General features: G+C 35.5%; 1 protein-coding gene across 7 annotated transcripts in view; it reads left to right on the top strand.

Annotated features, from left to right (window-relative positions):
• The window catches only part of NAV3 (neuron navigator 3), an 835,795-nt gene that overhangs the window by 760,746 nt on the left and 60,991 nt on the right, over positions 1-14,058 (top strand). For all 7 annotated transcript variants that reach the window (XM_030866220.2, XM_060305657.1, XM_030866222.2 and 4 more), the window contains 3 exons: positions 2,199-2,251; positions 7,897-7,920; positions 10,105-10,182. In XM_030866220.2, coding sequence (XP_030722080.1) covers positions 2,199-2,251; positions 7,897-7,920; positions 10,105-10,182 — 155 coding nt within the window. The remainder of the gene's footprint in view (positions 1-2,198; positions 2,252-7,896; positions 7,921-10,104; positions 10,183-14,058) is intronic.

Raw genomic sequence — 14,058 nt, 5'->3', positions numbered from 1 at the left:
TTTTAAGTACCCACACAGGAAAATTGTGGCACACATATTATAAAGCATATCAGCTAAGGATAAAATAAAGGTAAACACAGAAGTTCAAATAGATTAGAATAAAATCAGACGTGTAATCAGCCCTACTCTCCTAGTCCTTAGTAAGTCTGTATAAAAAAGGGACTCTAGATCTTGAAGCATACCAAGGGTTTAAACCTCTGGTCATCCATTTATCTGTGGTATGAACATGAGCTAGTTTTGTAACTTTATTAGTCCTGATTTCTGTATGCGTAATTTCTAAGGATGAAAACAGAGTCAAGAATAGTTCTGTTCCCTTCTCTTTCCCCTTCCTAGCTTCCTATTTAAAGTATCTTCTGACTGTAATTGAGGTAGCTGTGAAATTGACTCCTGGTCTTCAGGTCACCGCTGTACATTTACTTAATACGTTGGTACTAAATCAGTTGACCCTAGTTGCCACTGCCTTTTGGGATATTAACCAAACCACTGAATTCACCATGACAGGTAGTGAATTCTACCCTGAGGGTCTGCTGATTGCTTCAAGTGTAGACAAAATGTAATTAATCTGAAATGTAAAGTCATCACCTTTCTGAAATGGTTCTATCACTCTCTTCACAGACAGGCCTCTTATATACTGGAAAAATGATTTGCTAAGCATACTGATGGCTTTCTAGGGTGCCTCACTGACAGCGCAAATGCTCTTTATATGCTGGGAAATTCTGGCCTTCCATGTATGAGAATTAAATAATCTGAACTGTTGAAAGCCAGCCCCAGTGGGCGAGATGGCTTTTTGATGTCTATACATTGAATACTGAATTATTATAATTCTTAAATTATGCTCTAAAATCAAGGACTTGTTGGACAGGAATTGTAAGGGACTTTATTGATTCCCTGCCCGGTGCTCACGGTGAAAGATGAGGAAACTGAGCCACAAACTTTAAGGTTATAGACCTAAGCAGCAGAAAAAGGCTAAAAATGGGATCTCCTGATTCATCGTCCACCTTCCTACTGGTGTACCATGCTAACAGTCTAAGTCCACACCAGTGTTATTAGAAGTTGAAAGAATGTGCTTTTGTTTAAAGATGACTAGCATTTTTCACACCTCACAGAGTGATTTGCTCAATCTAGGACTCTGGGAGTCGTCCTTTATTCCGCTTTTGACCCACATCAGTTTTAAAGAGGTTCTTCCTGGTGTCTCTCAAATTCATCCCTTTATTTTCATCCCAACTGCCTCTATCCTACACAGTTTTCCTGGTCCTCTCCAGACCAGGTTGTGAGCACCCCCAGGTGCTTTTGTAGTACCCAGAACATTGCTCTTAATAGTATTTATATGACCCTGTTGTGATTATCTTTTTAGTTACGTATCTTTCTACTTCTTTTTGGGCTCCTAGGATTGTGGCATTCAATTTTACAGTCCCAGCATCTAGCAAGGGCCTGTCACATTGTGTGCATTTGACTAATGAATAAGCAGAAATAACCTTATATTATCCCACAATGAAAAGAAGAAGAACTTTTCTACAAATATAATTAAGCACAATTTTATCCACCTTTTGGGCTTAATATTGTACATTGAACTTGCAGAAATATAAATCATTCTGTTAATTGTTTAAGATTGGTATTTTGATGTACCTACCTAAAAGACAGTATGCAATTTCCATCCGTAATTTCAATGAGACACCACCTTGAAATAAGAAGTACTTTCTGTTACTAAAATTATGAAGGAAACCATACTTCTCCATTAGAATGGGTATAGTCAGCTCATCACAGATAATGTTGGAAGAGCTTGTTTCCCTGAAAGTTTATGGAGAAAAAAATTGAAAATGGATCTTTGTTGTATAAAAATGAAATTAAATAAAATACATAAAGTTTTTTTAAAGTTTAAACTTTCATGGCAACTTTAGGTGTCCATGATTTTCGGATTATTTATTATGTGGGAGTTTACTCTAGTTTTCAATACGTGCAAAGCATGCTAGAAGGGCTTGCACTTGTCAGTTCTTCTCTGTAATGTGGTGGAGGAGGTACTTTAGGGACCTTTCCATGGCTCAACATTTTCGATCTCTAAAAAATGACAGCAGACTTGTTCTCAGATTCTTATGTTATTTTTATTTCCTTAATCACCTATTCTTCACTTTTCAGTAAAGGTCTGGTGGTTCTGAGCAGACTTCATTACTTCACCTCTTGTTCTTTTTTGCTTTCTTCAGTTCATGGCTCTTCATTATCACTGGTCTCCAGCACTTCTTCTCTTTACTCTACGGTAAGTGTTGACTGTTAAGAAAACGCTTTTGCCTTTGCCAAGCACACAAATGGTTAAATAGGTTGGCATTTACACAAAAGCCGCGCAATTAAGTAAGGGTGTACTCTAAGCTCCTGCATACTGATAAGGTGGTGGGTGCTCTCCCAGCCCTTCTATGGCTCGTTTGTATGTGCTTCCACTTGACTTTTATGTATTCATTGTAATCAACGAGTGGATAGAAAACTGAATCTCATAAAACCCGATGGGCTGTGACTCGGAATCCCGGAAACCATGTATGGTGATCCACCATAATCTTATAACACTGACCCCTTTTCCTTGTTCAGTTCCCTGAGCCATGACTGGTAATTGTTCTATGGTATCTTCTCCATTTTCTTTCATAAGTTCATTTTTTGAGAAGATCTCACCAAAGGGTAAAAGCGTAAAAGCCTTGGTGACTTTTTAAACTGTATCTTCTGAAAGAGTGTGATTTTAAGAACTTCATTTCTTAAGAGAGAAATGCCAGTGTATCAGCGTATTTTCCCAATGTGTGAAATTATATTTTGTTTTTGCCAAGATGAGTTTTCTGTCCACTTATTAAAATTTCATCATTTTCAAAAAGTCTACAGGCAGTTACGTTTTACGAAAAGTTTCCTTCATCCTAGGTTAGAGCGGGGTATATTTTAGTTTATGAATCTCACTGAGTCTTGAGCACTATGAATAATCCCTAATCCTGTATCGAAAGGTTCATGAAAAGTTCAAAGCCTCAGCTGTCACTGAATAATTAAGCATTAAGGGCAATACTAATTTTTTCATTCGTTTTCATTAAGTTCAAATGTTATGGCCCTCTTTTTATATTTATTGCTTTAAAGTGTTACTCAAGAGCAGACTCTCATTGGCAGAGGCAATATTTTTCTTATCATTTCTCCTTTTAATGATTAACATTGCCAATCGATTCTATGAGTAATGAAATCACTGTTAGCATTTAGATAAATCTGCTGTTTTAGGCAAACGGATAAAGAAGTGAGAAATGTAAAAATGTATCGGAAAAAACACAAAGAAATATGTCGTGTTCCTCCCATTGGGCCAATGCCACTGCTTGACGGGAGATATATTCTGACTTAAACCCTTGCAATTGAAGTCTCTATATAACATTAAAAGATGCAGCATCATTACAGTCATATTTTAAATATATAAAAAACAATATTTGGATAAGACAGTACCTTCATGAAGCCTGAGAAAAACTCAAGAAGAAAAAGAGCATGGGTTGAGGAAAAACAGATGGCTAATTAGTATACAAGAGTCTAACAGACCTTTCTGTGATAATAAAATTATTCTATACCTGTACTAGATTATACAGTAACCACTAGTCACATGTGGCTATTGAGTATTTGAATTGTGTGTGGTATGACAAAGGAAGTGCATCTTTTATTTTAAGTAATTTGAATTTATATAGACACGTGCCTTGTGGCTGCTATACTAGATATTACAGGTTTACAGGGAACAAAGGAGGTACATTTAAAAGATTATAGATTTATAGGAGCTGATGTCAAAATAATAAGGATAAATTAGAAAGTATAAATGAGAAGTATTAAGAGTAAAATATGAAATAGGCACAGAGATGAAAATAAAGAAACTATACACACATATTTATGTGATGAAATAGACCCTCATGTTAAGTGTGAAAAGAATGGATTAGGTGATCAAATCACATGAGAAGGTGATATTATTAGGAAATTAAGAAATTTAAATAGTTCTATTGGAAATGATGGAAATTATATAATTGAACTGACAGCCTGTAGTAAGACAATTAAAATAAATGCATATGTGGAGGAGTAATAAAGAGAAAAATCGCAGGTGATAGAGGAGTCATTTCTGTCTCCAGTCCCCCATTATCATGCACTGATAGTTAATTGGCAATGAAAAGATATCTGTGAAAGTGCTTTTCAAACTATGAAGTGAAAAGTCAATTTATCATTTTTCTTCATGCCTCCTTAAGGACTCAGGATGAAGGATCAGTTGATTTACATTTTTGCCTGACTCTATCAGGAGTTATTGTGTGACATCAGGCAAGTTGCTAAATTTCTTTGGACTGTACCTGCAACGTAAAGTTGGCAAACAGCAGCCAGATCGAGCCCATCTGTCCCAAGGGATTTCTGCAATAGTTAGAGAAGATAAGGTTCATTACATACCATAAATTACAGAAAACTATAAACTGCATGGGAGCACCATTTATATCATAGTCTTTGTGATTTGCGCCTTTTGAAGTTATGCCATGTGCAAGTAACACAGTTGTGCATGATATCCCTTCATAAAATAATTAGGGAACTTGCCGGCGGTCCAGTGGTTAGGACTCCGCCCTTCCACCGCCAGAGGCCTGGGTTCAATCCCTGGTTGGGGAACTAAAATCCCGCAAGCCACGCGGTGTGGAAAAAAAAAAGAAAATTAAAGTGTTTAGGGGAAAAAGATTATTATTTTTTTAAAAGACTACTAGACACTATTTGCTATTATGAGGCAATATACTGCTCTTCCTAACCATGAATATAAACAGTCTTTAACACCATCATTTATGCAACTAATAGAAGTATATGTTTTGATTAAAAATATTAAACTAGGGCTTCCCTGGTGGCGCAGTGGTTGGGAGTCCGCCTGCCGATGCAGGGCACACGGGTTCGTGCCCCGGTCCGGGAAGATCCCACATGCCGCGGAGCGGCTGGGCCCGTGAGCCATGGCCGCTGAGCCTGCGCGTCCAGAGCCTGTGTTCTGCGACGGGAGAGGCCACAACAGTGAGAGACTTGCGTACCGCAAAAAAATAAAAATAAAAAAAAAAACTAACAAAGATGACTTGTTGTAAAGAACATTTACCTGTCAAATTACAATATAATAAATCCAATTGAAAGGATTGTTTCTTCACATATAACTCTTGAAGTCTCTACCAATTATAATTCGGTAAAATTTTCCAAAGTACCTTGTTATAAAGCTGAGTAAATCATCTTACAGAATTTTTGAGCAGAAAGATCCAGGGAGATTACACACTGGTTGGAAATCACAGAGCCAATCTGACCTGCCAAGCTGTTACCTTTGGCAAACTTTGAGTTTGTGTGTTTGTTCTTAAATCTAAGCCAACGCTGAAAAAATATGGAGTTTTACCTAAAAATTCAAATTTCTCAGTTCCTTTTGAAAGTAATCGGAATATCTAGCAACACGGAAATGAAATTCCTCCAGGTTTACAGCATCGCCCCTTTTCGATGTTGGCATGTGAATTCAGGCAAGACCCAGCCTCCACCAATTCTCTTCCTGACACTGAAGCTGAGTTTGCACTGTTAGTTATTATTGTGCTGTTGCGTTTATTGCAGGAAAGAAATACTCCTCAGTATCCATACCTGTATGAAAAGTGGGGAAAACAGCTAACCTAGGAAGGCTGTGTGATTTTGTTTTAATACCCAGGGCTCTTTTTATTCTTTGTATGTCTAGTCCTGTTAAACATTTAAAATTTTGATCCTTGCAATAGATGTTTTCTGAGTGGCTGTATATTAAAAATTGTATTGAACCCGTTTTGTACTTGGAATCTAATTTGTATTGATTTAATAAGAGCGAACGAGGGCTATGTTAGTTTATTGTGGAGCCCTTCAGCATATTTCCTAACACATAGCTAATACTAAAGTAAACATTTTTTGATTCGTAAGTTTGAAAGGATGAATGAATGGCCAAGTAATGGCTTACAGAATAAAGAATCATCTAATATATTTTTATTTAGGCAAGGTGTTTTATATTGTTTACCACCCTTGAGGACATTGGGCCAGCTTCAAAACCATCATTTAAAAATGGCAAGTAATCATATTCCATCATAATGTCATCAATCCATGCCTAACCCACTGAAAGAAATATTAATATTCTGGCTCATTGCTTCAACTTTATGGTAACACCTACCCAGTATTGCTAACCACAGGATATGAAAGAAGGCAAAGATTAAAGAAAAAGTTAGTTCTGAAAAGTTAGCAAAGAGAAAGTCATTCTGTACAGTATATATAGAATTAATATGTGATGGTTATGCACGTAACTAGTGTAACTTATTCAGGGCTTTTTTAATGAAAAAATGTGATGACTGTCTTTCTTGACTATTTTTTTTAAATAGCATACAATGCTCTTTTCAATATGCAAGTTACTTACTGAGTATCAGTTCTGTATAATCCTAGCAAGCCTAGAAGCAGGATTTGGACAGAATAAACTGGCAGTAAATATGCAAAATACCAGGGAAACCAAATAGTCAAAGTTAATCGTACCGTATGTCTCAAGGCAAACAACCTCCAGCTTTTGATCCATGAAATTTTTATCTTAAAATTCCTTCATTCTGTCTGATTCAAAAATCAAACTTTATATGAAACATTGAAATTATTATAACTTAAAAATATTGAATCTTCACTTTAAAAAGTTGAGATATAAAACATTAAAGCTTTATGTCAGAATTTGTTTTTAAAACAGTTTTCTTATAAAGGCTATTAGGATTCTACTAGTTAACCACTCTTCATTTAACCACTATATTAATAACTACATATTTTTTAAGAATAAAAATATAAGATAGAAAAAAATCCAGTTTAAAAGAGATGCTTATGTATAAAAAATATCCTGAGAGTTATTTTACTTTGTTTTAGTTTATGTTTTCTGGAGGAAAAGAAGAGATAAAAAATGGTTTAGGTACTTCTGTGTCAGTTAATCAGGAAATGTCTCAAAAGGAGAGATAGGAGATAGGAGATTGTTTTTCAGCTTTGGATCTGCTCAAGGCAATGAACAGACTTGTAATGTTCAGCAATATTATGCATTCTCCAGCTTTTTCCAGAATGAGGGAGCTTCCCAAATACAATGGCGCACATAATTCATTTTCTGGCATTTTGCAGCCCAACGTGAAGAAGAAAAACAGAGCTAGGAGTTTTCTACAGCTGAGGCCAAAACACCCCTCAAGGTCCTACAGCAGTGCTCATTTCCATTATCTGTGGAGCCGATGTTTGTCAGCCACTTTTATCACTGCCTTACCACTGGGGGTTTTAATGTTTTGCTGACTTGGAGCCCAATAAACTTATTTAATGATCATTAAGAAAAGCAAATAAAATAGAAACTAATCAGCAGATTTTCTGTGGTTGTCAGTATAGGTCAATATTTTTCCTCTAGTCTTATTTGGCATTCTTTATTATCTATATATCACAGAATAAAACTCCGACTCCTAGGTCTTGGCTAAAAATCTCTGTAATTTCATAGAGTATAAATTTCCTAAAATCTGTATGAAAAAAAGATCTACTCTATTATTTTTTTCTGCACTCATATTTTTTAAAGTTTAATTTTATACCTTTTTGTTGTTTATGGTCTGGATCTTAGGGTAACACCATTTTTTAATTCTATCCTTTGCTTTCAAGACATAGTACATATCCATAAATCAAATAACTGATATTTTTAAAATACCGTTAGGTTTATATATAACGAAATATTCATTTGCAATCCTACAGGTTCCTGTTTTTACTGTTTTAATTTAATAATATATATTTTACCATGTTCTTATGTTAGACCAAAATAACATTTTAAATACACAGTATAATTATTTTATTCTTTTATACTTGTAGAATGAATTGACACTAATTATTTATAGTTAAATTCTTTTTCCTTTTTTTCTTTTACAGGCTGAAGAAAAGGCTCATTCAGAGGTAAAAACCTTGTAGCATTTTTACATTTGACTGTTTTCGTTTACATTTATGATGAAATGAGTATTTCGACCACTAGAGGGCTCTATGATACAACCCATAACTCTCCAACACTGCTAATAGAAGTGACCCAGCTAGTGATAAATGGTCTTGGATATTTCCTCTTAAAAGAAAATGAAATGAAGTTTTTAGAAGCAAACTCTTTTCTCATGTTCTAGCTTGGAGTCTTAACTCAACATCTAATAAGTTGTCTCTAGTAGTAAGCACTTACAAATCTTTGATGGATGAATGAATGAATGTGTGGTCTATTATATTATAGTCCCTTCCCCCACTGCCTGTTAGACTAAGTGCATAGGATTAAGGCAAGTATTGAATTTGAGGCACTAGACCGCCACAACACAATTTACCAGTATCCCAACCCATCTATTATTTGGTGCCAGGACTTTGCTGCTTCTAATCACTTGATGTATACTGTAGTATATTGTTCTAATCACGTACATTTCACAAATATTTCATTGCAATCATGTACAAATCAGATTGCAGCCTGGAGAGAACATTATTTTTCTTTCCCTTTGTATAAGAGTTGTCCTGGCCAAGGAGAGCAGGGAGACTTTAATTAGGCCTTTATTCAAGGTGTGCTAATGACTATTTGATTGGTTTTACCATGAGCAAAGAAAAATGCATTGGTAACAGCCTCTGCAAAGGAACTCTTCCCTTTGAAGTTTTATTTTATTAGCCTTTTAAAGTAAAATTTGTGCTGTATTTTTAAAAATTGAAAAAGTATAAATTATATCAGTTTTATCTTTATAATTGCTAGACCAAAGAGTAAATACGGTTTTGAAAAACCTAAACTATTTACATCTCACGGACATGGCAAAATTCTACCATCGACCGCAATACGTATAGCTACTAAGGCATAGAAATACCACATCTGTTTGCCGTATTAGTAGTTATCCACCTCTCCTTTAATTATTTATGCCCCATAGTAGGTTATGGTTCTTTTTTAATGATTTATATTACTTTAAGGTTTCCTAGATTCTATTTTAAAGGAAATCTGATCATGTAATAGAGACTCTTAATTTGAGAAAGCCTCTTTGAATTTGTATTGTTTTAAGAATAAAATAGATGTTCTCTGCTTTCTGGAACCATTTGCAGTCGTCATCATTTGAATGCAGCTCAAATGCTCTTTGGGTCTGGGTGTATCTCTTTTTTTAAAGGACAGGAGCCAAATGGAATCACATTTACTAAAATTATGTAAATGTCCCGTCTCTAATTCCAGTTTAAAGTTTAGTTCTTCTTTAGAGTTTTTTCAGTATTTACCACCATTTCTTCTCCACAAAAATTTAATGGGTAGGAAAAAAAAAGACAGTTAATGAACTGTGTCAAGAATGCTCTTTCAAACTAAGGTAGTGTTTTGAAAGTCTAACTACAACAATAGAAGACTTGTTTTTGAATAAATGAGAATCATCAGTGTAGAATGTTTGGCACCTAAGTAACTAAAATCCCTTGAGACCAGAAGTATACTTGTAGACTTAGTCTCAGTTGCTTATAAATATCTTAACCTTACTAATCACTGTCTATATTTCATGGAAACATGAAACATGAAGATTAAACTGTGGAAAGTGCTTAAATTAAAATTTTAAGTATGATATATATACTCTCATCTTTTTCTGGTTCACTTTTATTTGAGTGTGGACCTAACCAAACAGGAAAACATTTTAGCATATTTATGTTGGTGGTTTATCTAGCCATTTTTACAGTATTACTGATTTTTCCCCTTTGAAACTATGGATAATCTATAACAGCATTTCTGCCCAGAGCTCATAGTAACTCACTGAATAAAGGACATTATAACAAAGACTTGGGAAGGCTTCTCTAAGTGTTAGGAATTAAAACTCCAGCCAATAAAATTATTTTCAAATATGGAATCATTAAATGTTGAATTGGAGCCAACTTTCAGTGACTGCAGGATATTCTACAGCTTCTGAGAAGTTGCCAAAGTATAGGAAATAAAAATAAACATATCAAAAAATGGATAGAAAAATAAAAAGACCCAGAAAATATATATATGTATATTTACTGGGGGTAGGATGAGCTAATTATAGTATTGGCTTTTTTGGATTGAATTCTTAGTTTTAAGTTAAAATCTACTAGCATATTGATTTGATTTATTTTAATTACATTCAGCAAATCCATAAACTACGGAGAGAGCTTGTTGCATCACAAGAAAAAGTTGCCACTCTCACATCTCAACTTTCAGCAAATGTAAGTCACTTTTGATTTTTTTTGATATATTAAAACAGATGTTTATATAGTAAATGGGATAATTTTAGTAACAGACTCACAAACTTTAAATGTCCAAAATTATACAGACTTTAGGTCACTAAATAGTGGGACTTTCCTGCACGCTGGGTAATCAAACGTAAATCCACGTTGATGAGGAATCACAATGTCGTTAAAGTGGCTTTTTGTTTCATGTAAAGTTGGAAACATTAGTAAAAGCTACAAGTCTTAGTTCTTTTCTTATTTCTCATTGTTACCAATGCCCAGCCCCACATACGTAAGACTTTCTTCAGCTCCAAGACAATGAGGGGTTGACAGTGATTAACTGTGGAGTATAAAAAATTCTTGTGCCCTGTCTCCTTCAGCACAATTTATTGGACAATTAGTTAAGCAGCCAGTTAATTCTCTAAATTTGGGTTTCTTAGCTATATTATAAATGAGCTAGAGTTCTCTCAAAAACCTTGGTAGCCTCCTTATAGCAGTTAAAGCAGCTGAGGATCGCAAAAAATGATGATGGCAAAAACCATCAGTTATATTAACATTTACTGAAGATCCTTCAGTGTGCCCCGGAGTATACTCAGAGTAGGAGCAGAAGTAAAGGCGAACATGTGGCATTGTGCCTGGCCCTAGGGAACAACAGTGTTAGAAGCAGCAGTGAGGGGTGAGGAAGCTCCCGCTATTTTGCCATATGTCCTGACACCTTCACTCAACATCAGTCTGCTCACTTCCACCGGGTGGCTTTGAGCCTGTTCCTGCCTCACCACTCTGCTCTTCGTGGAGTTCTTCCATCTGCTCAGCAAAGCTTAACACAGCAAGAGTGAGCAAATGTGGGCTCACTGGGTATGATTTAAATAAGAGATTTTTTTTTTTTCGGTACGCGGGCCTCTCACTGTTGTGGCCTCTCCCGTTGCGGAGCACAGGCTCCGGACGCGCAGGCTCAGCGGCCATGGCTCACAGGCCCAGCCGCTCCGCGGCATGTGGGATCTTCCCGGACCGGGGCCCGAACCCGCGTTCCCTGCATCGGCAGGCGGACCCCCAACCACTGCGCCACCAGGGAAGCCCTAAATAAGAGATATTTTAAGAATAAAAGTTATTGTGCAATATATTGGGTTGGCAAAAAGTTTGTTTGGGTTTTTCCATACCATCAATAACCCAAACGAATTTTTTGGCCAATCCAGTACCTTCCACAGTATATAAGTAAGTCATTTCACTCACAATGCATTCATTTTAGCACTGTTTTTGAATTGACTTTATCTTTTTAACTTTGGGAGAATCAAATGAATTTGGGATTGGCTGTATTTATTTTTTATAGATGTTGTCAGGGGATTCTTAAAATAATAGCCGGTTTTAGAGAACTGTTTAGACAATACTGGAAGAGAACAGTATTATTTAACCCATATTTTTTGTCTAAGAATAATTCTTAAATAGTTCAGAAGCCACTGTAAATTTTATACTATAGGCTATATGTATAGTAGTATAAAGCACTCCTGTCTAGATCCCTGAATTTGCGCCCAGAGGACATATTGCAGTGTAAAAGCCGGAACACACTGGGTTGTGTTTGTCTGCAATGAGGAAGGCTCAATGACAGACCTTATGCACTGGATAGTAAAGGCATAAATGTCTTGAACGATTACTCAGAGTTTTGTTTTATTTTGTAAATGTCTCTTGCATGGACTTACATATCAGTTGTTGGATTAATAAACGGCTGCTATACATAATAGAATTTGGGCTTTTACCCAATAATGTTTATACTGTCTCCATTTAAAAAGTAATATGGTTGACCCTTGAACAACACGTGTTTGAACTGTGCAGGTCCACTTATGCATGGGTATTTTAAAAATCTGCATGTAAGTGGATCCACACATTTCTAAATATCTGCATATAACTGGACCCACGTAGTTCAAACCCGTGTTGTTTAAGGGTCAACCATACGCAATCCATGGTTGGTTGAACCCCTGGGTGTGGAACTCACAGATGCAGAGGGCCAGCTGTGGGACTTGAGCATCCACGGATTTGGGTCCTGGAACCAATCTCCCACAGACACCAAATGACAAATGTACATGTATATTGTATTAAAAAGAAAAACTGAAATTAAAGGAAGTGTTTAATAAAAGATATATATTCGTTTTTCCCTCTGAGATTCCCATTCCCATTCTTGGTTATTGATTTCTTATGTTTCCTTTCAACATTGTTCTTCTGTATACCCCTGAATACATATATACAGTACACATTTGCAAAGGCTTATACACATACACACACACACACACACACACACACACATACACACAGAAGGAGCCAAGTTCTAACATAGGAGGACAGTCCTGGGGGACAACTCGATGCCATTGTTTGGAAAGGTACCAAACATTTTACAAAGATGTCAGCCATTGGCTATCTGCCACTTCTCTCAAGTCATGCATGCCACACTATTTTCACTCTTGTGTTTTCACGACTATGGACTATGTATTCTCAGCTGGGCATTGATATGATCGTCAAAGCATGAATAGTGTTTCTTATGGTGGGAAAAAAAAAAGTACTCTTTTTTTTTTAAAGTACTCTTTTTATGCATAAAGCACAGATATATACAGAGTACATAAACAGGTATCCAGCATATCTGTGATATTAAAATGGCCATGGAGGAAGGGGACAATTAGGAAAAAAAAAATCTATAATGTCTCCCTAGGGGATGATAAAGAAAAAAAAGTAAGAAACATAAAATTAGAAAAATCGGTGCCAAACTGATAAATTTGTTTAAAAAGTGCTAGTCTTGGAAAAACTATCCAAATATCTCCAGCCTTCCCTGTCCACGTCTGTGTTATCATTAGTAGTACACTTTGCGCGTGGATGGGAGCTTAATATATATCCTATTTGGTATGTTCTTTTTTTTTTTTTTTTTACTTCATAATGCATTTTAGAAATATTCTCAAATCACCTCAGACCCACACAGAAACCTGTACATAGCAGCTTTATTTTTTAATAGTGCAAAAATTGGAAACAACCAAAATGTCTCTTAATAGGTCCATGGATAAACAAACTCCGATAGATACATCCATACCATGGACTGCCACTCAGCAGTAAAATTAAATAATTATTAATACACACAGCAACTTGGATGGATCTCAAGTGCATTAAGCTTAGTGAAAAAAAGACCAATTTTAAAAGGTCGCATACTATATAATTCCATTTATCCAACATTCTCAAATGACAAAATTATAGAAATGAAGAACAACTTAGTGGTTGCCAGGGTTTAAGGAAGGTGGTCACCTCTCTCCTGAGAGTGGGTGTAACTATAAAGGGTAGCAATAGGAAGAGCTTTGTGGTGATGAAAGGTGGTTATTTACATGTGTGAATCTTCATATGTGTACCAATAATGAATTTCTGGTTTTGATATTATACTATAATTTTATAAAATGTAACCATCGAGGCAAACTGAATAAAGGGGTACAAGAGTCCTCTCTGTACTCTCTTTGAAACTTCTTGCGAATCTATAATTATTTCAAGTTTAAAAATTAAACACCTCAAGATCTATCACAATTTTTTAAAGTGATGTCTAATTTTTAATTTCTTGGGAACTTAAATCTTATTTCACCATTTAGTGCTTTTTTTATTCGGTGGTGATATGGATTGTTACAGCTTTTTACCATCAGATAAATGTATTGCTGAAACCGTCAAAAGATAAAAGTCAGAAGATTCAGGTAATGAAGATATATATTATCTTCTATTCTTTTACAAAGCAGTTTATCAAAATTTACTTTAAAACTATTGCAGTAACTAAGAACTTGTGTAAGTAGATGCCTGTATAAATGTTTATAAAATAATTTTAAGGTCAGTCCTATTTTAAACATTTAATAGTATCATTAT

Source organism: Globicephala melas, chromosome 10, assembly GCF_963455315.2.
Source record: "Globicephala melas chromosome 10, mGloMel1.2, whole genome shotgun sequence".
NCBI classification, from domain to species: Eukaryota; Metazoa; Chordata; class Mammalia; order Artiodactyla; family Delphinidae; genus Globicephala; species Globicephala melas.
Note: the sequence above shows the minus strand (reverse complement) of the source record. Positions and strands in the feature narration are given on the sequence as shown.